Here is a 15204-nt window from a genome sequence, read left to right as displayed (position 1 = left end):
GCTTATGATCCTGACCCTGAACTCCAGTGATCTGGGAAAATGTAAGTCCTTTCTACTCCAGTGTTCTCTAGTTTTTGGCCAGCGACCACTCCCATATTCCACTGATGAAGCTAAGATTTCTTACCTGATGGCTTTTAAGGGGTTATGCTTTGGCGTGGGCCACGGCTATCTGGGAGGGCCAAACTGCTCTGTCTGCTTTATAGTCCTTTCACTGCAGAACTAAGGAAAGTGTTACAACCCAGTCCCCGAGGCTCTTTCATCCTCACTCTTTCCAGGGAAAACCCCTGCAGCTGGATCGAGCCCGACTAACTCAAGCAAAACTTCACAGGAGATTGAAAGCGGGTGAGTGTATTTACTGTGTTCAGCTTGGTCATTTCCTTGCCACTTGCCAACTTTGGCCAAAAGAGGGGGGCTCACCAGTAGCCCCACAACTACCTCTTCTTCAGTGCCTCTTCTCCACATGCAAATTCAAGCCACACTGTGTCTAAATCAGCGCTCCCTTCCTCTGCTTGCTCTAATTGACTCTGGCACTGATGATATTCCTGTTGAACTGTTAGAACCACCCATCACTGTGAATGTGCTGGATGGAAGATTTCTGGTTCGTATTACTCATTGTACCACTCCACTGATTTTCTCTGGTAGTCACCATGATTACATCCAACAAAACATAATCTCCCAGGACACTCCTGGTTGAAACTACACAATCCATACATTGACTGGCCAGCGGGAAAGATAATTAACTGGAACTCATTCTGAAATTCCTCCTGCCTGCAGTCTGCTCTTCCCCCTACAGAGGCCACTGTTGCTCCACCAGTCCTGCAACCCCCTGATCTGTCTGCTGTTCCCTTTGAATACCATGACCTGGGTGAGGTCTTCAGCAAAGAACAGGTCCTCTCCTTGCCACAATACTGTCCGTATGACTGAGCTATAGATTTGCTTCCTGGAACTCCCCTGTCATCCCGTAGGTTGTACAACCTGTCCAGTCGTGAGAGAGAGGCCATGGAGAAGTACATTAATGACTCCCTCACTGCTGGCATAATCTGGCCCTCTTCTTCCCCCCTTGCCGCTGGCTTCCTCTTTATGGCCTAGATAGACCACACCCTCTATTCTATACTATTGTCCCTGTATTGATTTCTGTGGCTTAAATAACATATCCATTAAGAATAAATACCCCTTACCTCTCATCAACCTCTTTGGGGACTAGGATCTTCACCAAGTTGGACCTGAGAAATGGTCATTTGGTCAGATTTAGAGAGAGAGTTGAGTGGAAAACAGACTTTAACACACCGCTTGGCCACTTTGAATACTTGATCCTGCTCTTATGCCTCACCAACACCCCAGCTGTATTCCAGGCTCTCGTAAGTGATGTCCTCAGAGACTTTCTCAACCTCTCTATCTTCGTGTACCTGAGCGATATCCTTATCTTCTCTTGTATCTCCTCTGAATACGCCATACATGTCCGTTAGGTTCTTCAAAGACTGCTGGTGAACAGACTGTTCATAAAAGCAGAGAAGTATGCATTTTATATCAACTCTGTCAGCTTCCTGGGCTACATTAACTGAGAATGGGCAGGTGAAGACCGACCCTGAAAAGATCTGGGCAGTGGCTGAGTGACCCAAACCAACCAACTTTAAACAGTTACAATTTTTCCTGGGCTTTGCTAATTTCTATTTCCATTTCATCAGGGATTACAGTTGTGTGGCAGCACTTCTTTTGAAACTCACATGTTCATTCACTGCATTCGTTTGGACCCCTGAGACAGATAATGCTTTTGCCAAGCTCAAGAACTTATTCACCTCGGCCCCTGTGTTGGTCCAGCCAGATTCCTCTCAGCAATTCAATGTTCAAGTGGATGCCTCGGACTCAGGTGTTAGAGCATTTCTATCCCAACATTCAGCTCAATACCAAAGACTTCATCCTTGTGCCATCTTCTCTTGCCGCCTGTCCCCAGACGAATGCAACTAGAATGTGGGGAACTATGAGTTGTTGGCAGTCAAGCTAGCCCTGGAAGAATGGAGACACTGGCTCAAGGGGTCTATTCATTGTGTGGACTAACCATAAGAATTTTGCCTATATGCAAACCACCAAGCGGCTGAACTCACGTCAGGCACGCTGGGCTCCATTCTTTGGTCGTTTCAATTTCATACTCACATATCACCCCAGTCCCAAGAATGTCAAGCCCGATGGCCTCTCCCGCCAATTCGCCTCCAAAAAGGCTCCCTCAAGCCCTGATACTATCTTCCCTTCTTCCTGCGTGGTGGGAGCAGTTAGGAGATTGAGGCAGTGGTCAAGGAAGCCCAACGCACCCAATACAATCCAGGTAATGGACCCCCTGGCCGTTTATTTGTCCCTAAGTTTGTGCATTCCCTGATCCTCTAGTGGGTTGACTCATCTCGGTTCACCTGCCACCCTGGCACCAGTCGCACCCTAGACCTTCTGAAACGACACTTCTGGTGGCCAACCATGGACCCAGACACCCAGGCCTTCATCTCTGCCTGCTAAGTGTGTGTCCGTGGGAAAGCCTCTCACCATCCACCTGCTGGTCTGCTTTGTCCCCTTCCTGTTGCCAGCAGACCATGTGAGCGAAGCAGAGCAGTGTGGCACTCCGCTCAATATTCCGCTCTATGCATTTTCGCTCTGCTCATTCGCTCACAGCCCAAGCAAATGCTCCACTCATGTACCACTCATGCTCACTGGTAAGTTCACTCAAATCCTGCTCCGACATGAAATTTCTCTGTAGTATACTCGATGCTTTTTGTAATACATTGCTTGAATAAATGCCCCAAACACAGTAGTAGAGATAAAAATTATGATATTTTTATGATGTTCTGTTACAGGCTGTGTCTTTTATTAATTTTATTAATTTATGTTTGTTTACTTTTAATTTATGTTTGTGTAGCCCATCCTCATGCTTTCTGGCAATGTGCCGCTTAAGATTCCAAAAGGCATCTAACTCTCTCAGTCTCTCCACACTCCCTTTCACTTTCTCCTCCCTCTTCGTTTTTAACTTTGATTTTTACTGTGCATTTATATATAAGGTTTGCAACTTCATTAAAACAATGTTTGAATGCCATAACCTTAGACCTACTGCTTATTTCACAGTTTCTCAAACCAGCATATCACAAAGTGCACTCTGGGTTGAGCAAGCAGCGCTGAGAGGTCTAAGCAAGAGGAGAGGAATCTTAAGAAAAGTGCTCTCCACTCTGAGACTGGTTCCCAGTCACCCCTGGTCACACAACGCACTCAACTTTGTTACAGGACTGCCTCCCTGCCAAGGTAACACCAGCATCCTCACTATTGTGGACTGCTTCTCCAAGGCAGTGCATTTTTTGGGTCTCCCCAAACTTCCCACAGCCTGTGAGACTGCTGACCACCTGGTCAATCATGTTTCCCACCTGCATGGATTCCCCCTGGATATCGTCTCTGACCATGGTCCCCAGTTCATCTCACAAGTTTGGAAATCTTTCTCTCATGCTCTCGGTGCCTCTGTGAGGTTGTCCTCCGGTTTCCACCCTCAGACTAATGGTCAGGCAGAGCAGGCCAACCAGGATCTGGAAGCAGTGCATCGATGTGTCACTGCTAGTAACCCTTCATCCTGGATAGAATATACTCACAACTCCTTGTCCAGCACAGCTATCATTATGTCCCCTTTCAAATGTTATGTGGGTTCATGGAGAATGACATTGCTGTTCCCTATGTCCAGCCCCTGTGTCTAGAATGATGAAAATTCACACCCTTTTCATGTCTCTCAGCTAAAACCGGTCAATGTCAGCCCACTGTGCCTTCCAGCCAATCCTCCTGCACCCACCCAGCTCATTGATGATCACCCTGCCTACACCGTCAAGTGGCTGCTGGATGTGCACCATCATGGGTGGGGCCTGCAATATCTGGTTGACTGGGAGGGATACGGACTGAAAGAGTGGACTTAGGTGCCACTCCTCCATCCTGGATGCCTCTCCCATTCGGGATTTCCAGCGGGTCCATCTTGGCATACCTGGCAGGTCGCCTGGCGGCTCCCGTTGAGAAGGGAGTACTGTCATGATCTTGGCCAAGGCTCCAGTTTTTTCCCGTTTCCTTGTGTTTCTCTGTTTTCCCTTTCCTTGTGTTTCCTGTGTTTGTCCCTCCCTCCCTTCCTGTTTGTTTGTGCTTGTGTGTGTCCTTCGGTGTGTTGCTCCACCGTTCAATCAGCAAACGCACCTGCTCCTCATCATCTTATCAGCCTGCAGGACTTAAAAACCCCAGTTCTCTAGTCACTTGTTGCCAAATCGTTCTGTCTACCCATGTGGTACCAACGCTAAGGCCTCCTTGTGTTTTTGCTCTGCCTTTTGCTTCTGCATGCTTTGCCTTTTGTGTAACCCTGTATCTCCTTTGCTCCAGGTACACTTCTCACCCTGTCTGCCTGCACTCCGCTATACCCAGCATTGCTTCGTCTCCCCTGTGGCTCCCACACTGCCGACCTGCTTTGAGCCCCGGCCTTGACAGTAACACTAAGCCAGGCTTGCACTACACAACTCTCAGACTTACATAACCTTCCCCGTGGGTCCACAACTATCACTGCTGATAACATTTGTGTATTTTTTTATACATATACAATTCTTTTGTTTTTGCTATACACTGAAGACATTTGGGTTTGAGATCAAAAGATGAATATGAGGTGATAGATCAGAACTTCAGCTTTCATTTCCTGATATTTACATCTGATGTGCTTAGAACTTAGAACATGGCACCTTTTGTTTCAACCCATCCATTTGTTCCAGTGATCAAAAATATTGGAACGTGACTGACAGGTGTTTCTTGTTGCCCAGGTGTGCCCTGTTAGATTGATTGTTTAAACAATTAATAGCTCTGAATGTGTACTCTTGATTTGAGGCCTGGATTTAAACTGTGAAGCCTGCATTTACTGTTAAAAAGGATAAACCAACATGAAGACCAGACAGCTGTCTATGGGAGAAAAGCAAGCCATTCTGAAGCTGTGAAAAGAGAGAAAATCTATCAGAGCCATTCCACAAGCAATGTCCAATACAACAAAAAGGAATGTCCTGAAAAAGAAAGAAACCACTGGTGTACCAGCAACCAGACATCAGACAGGTCAGTCAAGGAAAACAACAGCAGTTGATGACAGAAACATTGTGAGACCTGTAAAGAAAAAAAACAAGAGTCAGTGGCATCACCAACATCCTCCACAGTGCAGTGATGAAAATATCACAATCCACCGTTTGAAGAAGACTTTGAGAGCAGCAATATAGAGGCCACACCACAAGATGCAAATCATTTATCAGCAGTAAGAAGCAGAAGGTCTGATATGAATTCACAAAGAAATACAGATATGATCCAGAAAAGTTCTGGAACCAAGATTAACCTCTACCAAAGTGAAGGAAAGGCCAAAGTGTGGAGAAAGAAAGGATCTACTCGTGATCCAAACCATACAAGCTCATTGGTCAAGCACAGTGGAGGTAGTGTCATGGCTTGGGCTTGCAAGGCTTCTTGTGGAATGGGCACACTAACATGTAACTCATGATGGTAACAGCAGAATGAATTCAGAAGTTTGCAGAAATATCCTGTCTGCAAATTTACAGAGATATGCATCCAATATAATCGGGAGGAACTTCATTATGCAGTAAGACAATGACCCACAACACACTACCAACACAAAAAAGGACTTCATCAGTGGAAGGTTTTAGACTGCCCAAGTCAATCACCAGACCTTAACCCAATTGAGCATGCATTTTACCTTCTGAAGAGGACACTGAAGGGAGGAACCCCCAAAACTAACAAAAACTAAAAGAAGCTGCAGTACAAGCCTGAAAAAGCATCACTAAAGAAGATTGCAACAATTTGGTGATGTCAGTGGGTTGCCAGCTTGATGTAGTCACTGCAAGCAAGGGATATGCAACCAAATATTAAGTGTTATTTACTTTAAGACTATTTGTTCCAATAATTGAGTGGTCTGGCACAAAAGGTGCCATGTTCTAAGTTGTTCAACACATCTAGATGTAAATATCAGGAAATGAAAGCTGAAATTCTAATCTATCATCTCATACTCATCTTTTGATCTCAAACCCAAAAGTCTTCAGTGTATAGCAAAAACAAAAGAATTATAAGAATATATATATATATATATATATATATATATATATATATATATATATATATATATATAACTCTAGAGACCGCTGAATGTGAAAATCCCAGGAGATCAGCAGTTTATGAAATACTTAAACCAGCTCATATGGCACCATCGACCATGCCAAGTCACAGAGTTCACACTTTTTCCCCATTGGGATGTTTGATGTGAACATTAACTGAAGCTCTTGACCTGTATCTGCATGACTTTATGCATCATGCTGCTGCCACATGATTGGCTGACTGGACAACTGCATAAATGGGAAAGTGCACAGGTCTTCCTAAAGTAGTTCTTAAAGTGGACAATGAGTGTATATACACACATACATATAGTCTTTGGGCCCTAAATTTTGATTTTCTTTGTGATTACTATGAAAATTGGAATCTGGATATCTTGTAATGCTTGTATCAAAAAGTGCAAAGGCATTTAAAAAAGGGAATGCTTTGAAATTACAGCAAGTTCTGAGAAAAGACATGTAGGCAGAAAGTAGAAAATATGTTCTGCTGTACATTAGTGAAAATTAATTAACACATCAACACATCCTGCCCTGTTTTTAACACTACATTGCTACTTGCTCCACTATTACCTCTGAAACACTGAGTTAATTGCAGAATTATTATACAGCAAAAGCCGTCTACAGATGATCAGAAGAAAAACTGCTTTGCACTGGTGCAGCCATTATTTCTCTGTGGAGACAGCGGTGGCATTTTGCCTACAGGTAAAGCTGCTCAGTGCACACAGCTTGGATTTGACGCCTAATTCTTCACTCAAATTTCACTCAATTACCACTTTGACCACATTTAAGATAACCATTTCGGCTCAACCAATATAATGGCGCGGTGCTGAGCGGACATGCATTGGAGTCCCACAGCAAACACTTACTAAAATTCTATCCATTAACCCAATAATCTTTGATAAAGCGATTTCAATTCAGACTCTGGTGCATTACGACACAAGTCGATCCTCCTAAATGGATTAAAACAACACAAAGGATAATAAAACTGAACTGATTACTACAGGCAATTCATGGAGTACAGGGGGACCTCAAAGCTCTCACAACACAGGACACAGAAGCTGAGGATCGCATAAGCAAACAAGAAGATAAGGCCTCAGAGCTGCAAATTCAAAATGCAAAAATGAAAACTATTATCGAATTTCTCTCTTTAAAAGTTGATGATCTGGAAAACTGTAGTTATTAGTCGAACCTACGTTTAGTGGGTCTTCCAGAAAAAAGAGAGGGGAAGGATATGTGTGTCTTTTTAGAGAATTGGATCCCTGAGATACTCGGCCCAGAAAACTTACCTGGTCCCCTTATAATTGAGAGGGGACAGTGAATCAGTAGAACCACTGAAGACCGATATGACTCCCTGCCAAGAGCCGTGATAATTAAGTTTCTAAACTAAGCTACACACCATGAGAGCAGCAAGACCAAAGGGCACAGTGATGTTGGACAACAGAAAGCTTATGCTCTTTTCTGTTGTCTCAGCTGAACTTCACAAGAAACAGAAACGGTTCAATGCGGTGAAGAACAATCTTCGGGGATCTCAACATCATTGAACTATGTTACAGCATTTTACATCCAGCTACTCTGTGTGTGAAATATAACAGAAAGCGCCATACATTCGACAACCCTTAAGATGGTGAGGTTTCTGCAGGATCTGAAGGACAGTACTCAGTAGGATTTAAAGGAAGGTATTTCTTATTTGGAATCCACTAATTTGACTGTTGCGGGATTTGGTTCCGGTGACCAGACAAGCTGTTCCTCACCATGAACAGCTCGCGGGCAAGGTTCCATAATCAGGCTTTCTCAAGAAGCCTTTGGGGAGTGTTTAACCCTCTGGGGTCGACCAACGCGCCGGCGCGTTTTGTGGCATCTTCTCCTGATAACGCCGAAAAGAACTTAAATTACTCTGTCAGTTTTGATCGTACAGATAAGAGCAATACATCTTTCGAATCTGTAAAGGATCTACTTTTATTTGTATACACTCATAATAACAACAAAATGCTGTGCTTTTGTAGAATAAAGAAAACAGACAGGGTGCGTTCTCTGTCTTCTCCGTCTCTGTCACCTCTCTTCACAGACACGTAAATAAAACACCCTGAATCTCAGCGAATACTTGCCTCAAAGACATGAGAAATATATGTATAGAAAGCTTGAGTTGTCTACTTTTAAATTAAACAATTCAAGTCGAAAACAAATAATCTCTTTTTATATAATCCGTATGAAAGTAAGGAGTGGTACAGTTTCTCCTGTCTCACCTCAATATCGCTAATGTGATCCCGCCTCGCACTGAGCGCGCTGTTCATACGTAAACGATCTGAGGTGAGCCAGGTAATTATGTACACGCCCCCGAGAAATGGCATAAAACGGCAAGCTTCATCACAGAATTTACTCACTTTTTTCTGCGCGTTTGGATGATGGCACGCTACACGGGTGAAGAAGCACTCCGGCTGGTTCTGGACAGCGACGAAGAGATTACTTTCTCCTCAGAGGAAGAGCGCGACTCGGATGACGAGCGTTTGCATTTTGAAGAGCGAGTGGACCCAGCGGAGGATATCATTCCTGACGGGTAAGCCCTTTATTATTACCTTCATCATTTAAAATGTTGGTAACCCTTATATATATATAAAAATTACCTATATGGTAATATTATTTGTGGTTGATAGTGTTAGACTATAGTTTCTTTGTTATTGGCATTCTGTTTTCTCATCAAGTATTCATATACCAAAAATAAATGCTAACAGTTGTTTACAACATTCTTTTAGGACTGTGAATACACCACTCTCGCCTTCACCTGCATCTCGCACAGGAAGTGGATGCAGGTATTGTTCAGTTTTCAACTCCATTCAGAATCTTATACAGCAAGTGTGCATTCACTATTTAACAGATGTTACAGATGTTAATTTGTGATTTATTTACTGTATGGTAAAATGTTTGCTATGTGGTAATTGTGTTCTTTTTTTCTATAAATTAGTACTAGTATCAGTGAACATCACAATAATGTTAATAATGTAGTTTATTTGTTTACTTAATGCTTACTTTTTTTATTTCAGACGTGAGAAAAACAGTGAAAAAGAACCTGTGGCAAAGAGAGCCAAAGCAGATAAGCAGCCCACTCTGTCATGGAACACAGAGACTGATGTTGACATGGCTCCACAGGCTCTGAGATTCCTGCCCACACTGCAACCTGGACCACAGATAGACCCAAGACCCTGTGAGGCACACACTCCCATGAGTCTCTTCAAAATGTTTTTTTCTTCAACTGCTGTGTCAACTCTGTGTCGAAACACCAATGCTCAGGCTGCCAGGGCACGTGCAAAGGGCCATAAATATAAATGGACAGACGTCAGCATCAGTGAGCTGTACTGTTACATTGGGCTACTCTTCTACATGGCCATGGTGAAGTTGAGGTCCATCAGAGACTACTGGCGGCAGGATAGTGTTTTCTCTGTTCCTTTTCCTGCCACAATCATGTCAAGGGACAGATACCGCACCATTTCATGGAATCTGCACATGAGTCACCCAGATGCAGACAAGGACAATGACCGAAAGAGAGGCACAGCTGAACACGACCGTCTTTTCAGGATCAGACCCCTCATGGACACTATCCGGCATGCATGTAAGGCCATCTATCATCCGAGACAAAATTTGGCAGTGGATGAAAGAATGGTGGCATGCAAAGCAAACACAGGAATGACTAAGTACATGAAAGCCAAACCAACCAGGTGGGGCTTCAAGTTGTTTGTTCTTGCGGACTCATCAAATGGATATACTGTAGATTTTGCTGTGTACACAGGAAAGAACAACTTTCCCACAGGCCATGGACTGTCATATGATGCTGTGACATCTCTGTTGGACCGTAGAGTTTTGGGCTCTGGGTACCATGTATACATGGATAATTTTTACACTAGTCCCAAGCTTCTAACAGACTTGTTTGCTTTGAGGTTTGGTGCATGTGGGACTTACAGAGACAACAGGAAGGATTGCCCTCGGAATGCAGCTAACTCACTCACCAAAAAATCTATGAGGGGCTCCATCAGGTGGATTCGAGATGGACATCTTGTGTTTGTGAAATGGATGGACACACGAGAGGTGTCTGTCTGTTCCACCATCCATGCTGCTCATACAGGAGACACTGTGCAGAGGAGGGTGAAAACACAAAATGGATGGAGGACAAAGAGTTTTCCATGTCCTGCACCTGTGACTGCATACAACCAGCACATGGGGGGTGTTGACCTGTCTGATCAGCTGTTACAGTACTACACCACACAGCACAAAACAATGAAGTGGTACAGAAAGCTATTTCTACACTTCTTGGACATTGCTGCCACCAATGCCTTTATTGTACACAAAGAGCTTTACGGCACCATGAGCCACAAGGAGTTTATGGAAGAACTAATTGCAGAGCTCTGTGGCGTGTCACAGAAAATAACACCAAAGCGGACCAGTGTTGACCATGTGCCAGTTCCAGGAGCTGAGCAGGCCTCAGATGCCACTGCTGGTCGCCAGATCTGTGTGCTTTGCAAAGCAAAGCATGGTAAGAGGCAGGACACTCCTTGGAAATGCCAGGCATGTGATGTTCACTTGTGTGTTCAGCTGAAAAGGAACTGTTTCCTAGAGTGGCACAAAGATGTATAGCTGTATAGATGTATAGCTGTTCAATTCTGTGGGCTTCAAAGAGTGGGCTTTTACTATATTCTAAATAAACTACAAACAAAAAATATATAAATTTCTTTTGTCCTCACATTCTTTTTCATAGCACTTCCCTCTCAGCCACATTCCTGACTCAACGGCTCATTATGCAGGTCATTATGCGGGTCTTTGTCTTCTTAGGTGTCAATCACATTATTATTCGTGATCATTCACGCCCTCTTGCATATGCCCTTTCGAAACAAAAAGTGTCTTAGAAAATTTAAATAAGTATATTGTTTACTGTGAATGAGTGAACAAGATGATTATCACATCATTTTGATGCAAAAAATCTAGGCTACAAGATCCAGTTCTCGAAAGTCTTGTGAACCAATGTTCTGTATGTGTTTTATGGCCTTATTTCAGTGACTTAAAAATTTTAGTTTTTCACTAACCACGCATAAATGCTGTTTTCTCAAAAACACAATCATGTATAAACATGCTGCTCACATATTATTGTAGCCCAGTTTGTGCTGATTACAGCATTATCAGACTTTAGCCATTAATATATTTAAAAGCAACTGAAAAAAGCACAAATGTAAGGGCATGTCAAAATTTGTCCAGGGCCCCAAAACACCCTCAGACACCAGAGGGTTAATAGTGGAGGGGGTGATGGTATTTTGTTTGGGGAAATACCGTTTTGTTGGCCTAATGTTCTGTTTGGCTGTTATTATTCATTCGCTATGTTTCCCTTTTTTTCCCATACCTCTTCTAGTACCAGTACACTTTACGTGACTGGTAATATATCGTAATATGGTTTCTCTCCCTGATATCCAATCCAATCCTGAAGTCTTCCTTCAGGAAATACATCTAGTTCCGGGGGATGAGGTTATGGTGAAGAAGAGCTGGCCGAGACAAGTGTTTTCGGCCCCCTTTAACTCACATTCTACCCTTATACATAAATCTATACCTTAACAAATAATTAACACAGTTAGCGACTGATTGGGGAGGTATATAATTATTCAAGGTGAACTACCTTCTGTCAGACTAAACCTGGTGAACATTTATGGACCCAATGCGGATAATTCTGCTTTTTATAGAAGTTTATTTTTAACATTGGCAGGATTACAAGGATATTTGGTTACAGGAGGGGATTTTAATTGCACTCTAAATCCAGGAACAAACAGATCAATGGGACTGGACACCTCTCACCTACGAACTAGAATAGAGTTAAAACAGTGTAGGCAAGATTTTAATTTAATAGATATATGGAGAAACAGACACCCGGATCTTCTGACTTATTCATGTTACTCTAATACTTATAAAACTTTCTCTTGTATAGATTACTTTCTGATATCTACCGATTTAATCCCCAAAGTTAAGAAATGATGGTATAATAGCATATTAATATCGGATCATGCTGCAGTTTCATTTACATTAAACCTTCCTAATTTTTATTGTGGACCCCCGAGGTGGCGCTTATGTGTAACTTGGCTGAGAAATCCAAAGTTTTTGGAGATTATTGATACAGATAGATTTTTATTTTGAGATAAACACAAATCAAACCTCCGCCTCAATTAGACGGGAAGCATTTAGGTATTTTTAAGCGGACGAATGATAAGTTACACAAATTATAAATTGTGGAAGCGGGGGCGTGGTCGAGCGCTGGTTTGTGAATGGAGAGCAGAGCCAGAGAAGGTGAGTGGTAAGGAATGCACACCTGCAGGGAATTCTACTAACAAGTGTGCTGTGCTGCAGTGAACTGTTAGCGCCTCAAGAGAGAGAGCTAACCAGCACAGAGCCACGTGTGTGCGTGTGAAAGGCGAAAGTAAGACCTACAATAAAATGTCTCTTGAGTTGTTCCCAAGCCTGCATCCTGCTTCCTCATTTCCCCCTGAAATTGGGAGAATGTCACGCTGGTGCTGAAACCCGGGATCCTGAGGAAGATGCCGTCATGGAGCCCTCACCACTGGCTGACATCATCATGTCCCACGCCAGCCTCCACCAGACCCAGCATCAGGCCCTCCTCCAGCTGCGCCAAGACCAGGAGCAGCAGATTAAGGAACTGCTCGATGCCCCAGCAGCGGATCAGCAGGTGCCCCAGAGCCTGGTCCAGCAGGCCGTTACCCCAGCTGCGGACCCAGCGGCCGCCGTGGCCATGCCCCACCTCGCCCTCACCAAGATAGAACAGCAAGACGATCCAGAAGCATTTCTGGCGTTGTATGAGTGCTCTGCAGTGGCATGGGGCTAGCTTGAGGGTCAGTGGGCTGTCTGCCTTTTGCTGTTCCTGACTGGCGAAACCCAACTAGCGGCCCAGCAGCTACCGGCTGCCACCACGCTGGACTACCCGGACCTGAAAAGGGCGGTTTTGCAATGGGTCGGCCGCACCCTAGAACAGCACCATCAGCACTTCCGTTCACTGACCTTCCGTGAGCTCGGCTGGTCGTTTGTTCTCGCCCAGAAGCTTCGGAGGTGGCTGCTAGCTGAGGGACGTGGCACGAGGATGTGATCGACCTTGTGGTGCTGGAGCAGTTCATCGCCCAACTTCCAGAAGGGATGGCGGAGTGGGTCCAGTGCCACCGACTGGCGTCGGTCGACGAGGCAGTCCAGTTGGCAGAGAACCACCTGGCGGCATCCTGGGGCAAACAAGCCCCTCCTATTTCCCTCTCTCTTGGTCTCGTGTCTCTCCCCCTCCTCCTGGCCTTTTTTCCTGTCCCTGCTCCCCCAAAACCAGTTCCCAGAACCCATGCTTTCCCGCCCCCTCCCTCTGTGTCTGTCTCTTCTCTCCCCCAGGTGGGTGAATCCAAGGCCACAGCTGTCAGATTAAGGCCTGGGCCGGTGTGCTGGCATTGCGGGGAGCCTGGGCATTTCCAGGACCATTGCCATGTAATGGATGTGGGGGTGTTGGTCCCCGATGCGCCGCAGGCCGCCCCGATCGAACCGGGATGTACCGCTTTGTGTGTTCAAAGGGGTGCATACCACGCACTGGTGGATTCGGGCTGTAACCAGACCTCAATTCACCAATGCTTGGTTCAAGGTGAGGCATTGGGAAAGGCCCGTTTGGTGAAGGGGAGGTGTGTGCATGGGGGTTTTTATGAATATCCGCTAGTGCCGCTCATTATTCAATTCTGGGGCAAAAATATAGAGGCCTTAGTCCTCGCCTCACCCATCCACTAATCCTGGGGACGAATAGGCCAGGGTTTCAAGCATTAGCAAGGGAAATGTTTGTAGATGGGTCCTGCAGTAGTAAAAAACAGTGTGGGATGTGCACAGCATTGGATGGAGAGGTGGCGGGGCACTTAGGACAGGATAAAACACTAGACCGTCTCATAGCACGCTTCTACTGGCCCGGCATTCTTGACGATGTTCACAGGTGGTGTGCGGCAAGTCGCAAATGTCAGCTGTTGAATCCGCCAGCCACCCAAAAAGCGCCACTGCACCCACTCCCATTAATCGAGGTCCCCTTCGAAAGAATTGTCATGGCATGAACGCTTTGTGTTGGTTCTAGTGGACTATGCAACACAATACCCGGAAGCAGTACCTCTGTGCAACATCTCCACACGTAATGTTATGGAGGCACTCTTCCGTGTTGTCTCTCGAGTCAGGATCTCGAAAGAGATCTTGAGTGATCAGGGCACGTCTTTCATGTCACAAACACTACACGATCTTTACGAATTGCTGGGAATTAAATTATCATCAGCAAACAGATGGGCTGGTGGAAGGATTCAGTCAAATGCTAAAAAAATGATTCGTAAGTCAGTTCAATATGATGTGCAAAATTGGGATAAGTGGCTAGAGCCCTTGTTATTTGCAGTGCGAGAGTTCCCGCAAGCCTCCACAGGGTGTTCCCCGTTCGAGTTATTGTATGGGCGGAAGCCTCGTGGCATGCTTGATGTCATTTGAGAAAACTGGGAGGAGGGACCTTCTAATAGAAAAAAAGAAATTCAGCACGTTCTTGACCTAAGAGCAAAACTCCACACCTTAAGCCACATAACCCAGGAAAAATTGCTACAGGCCCAAGAACGTCAACCCTGGCTGTATACCGGTGTACTCGGCTAAGAAAAGTTTGCATCAGGAGATAAAGTGCTGAATTTACTACCCGTTTTACCCGTGTTACTGTCTAATTATAAATTACTCGCTAAGTGGCAAGGAGCCTTTGAGGTCACACAACTGGCTGGGGATTTTGACTATGAAGTAAGGCAAACGAATAGAGGTGGGGAGTACCACCTTAAACTCCTTAAACCATGGAAAGAGGTGGTTCACGTGGATTTGGCGATGGTTGTTCTGGACAGGGAGGAGCTAGGACTGGAGATAAACCTAAAAACAGCGGCTCAATCCAGGAGACCACCTCTCTCCATCCCAAATCACGGACATGGATAAACTGCAAGCGGAGTTCCCTTTCAGGAACTCGAGCTGCATCGAAAGGCTATGGGAACACCTTCAGTGTGAC

At 44.8% G+C, this 15204-nt stretch overlaps 2 protein-coding genes across 7 annotated transcripts in view; one reads left to right on the top strand and one right to left on the bottom strand.

Annotated features, from left to right (window-relative positions):
- The window catches only part of astn1 (astrotactin 1), a 281516-nt gene that overhangs the window by 118503 nt on the left and 147809 nt on the right, over window positions 1-15204 (bottom strand). The gene's annotated exons all lie outside the window — the stretch shown is intronic.
- LOC117597083 (piggyBac transposable element-derived protein 4-like) lies at window positions 6175-12498 on the top strand. Its single transcript, XM_053233349.1, has 2 exons — window positions 6175-8694; window positions 8891-12498. Exon 2 carries the CDS (start codon window positions 9273-9275, stop codon window positions 10761-10763), a length of 1491 nt encoding a protein of 496 aa, XP_053089324.1. The 5' UTR covers window positions 6175-8694; window positions 8891-9272; the 3' UTR covers window positions 10764-12498.

The sequence above is a fragment of the Pangasianodon hypophthalmus genome, chromosome 4 (assembly GCF_027358585.1).
Source record: "Pangasianodon hypophthalmus isolate fPanHyp1 chromosome 4, fPanHyp1.pri, whole genome shotgun sequence".
NCBI lineage: Eukaryota > Metazoa > Chordata > Actinopteri > Siluriformes > Pangasiidae > Pangasianodon > Pangasianodon hypophthalmus.
The sequence above is the reverse complement of the archived record's forward strand: the minus strand, read 5'-3'. Positions and strand labels throughout refer to the sequence as shown.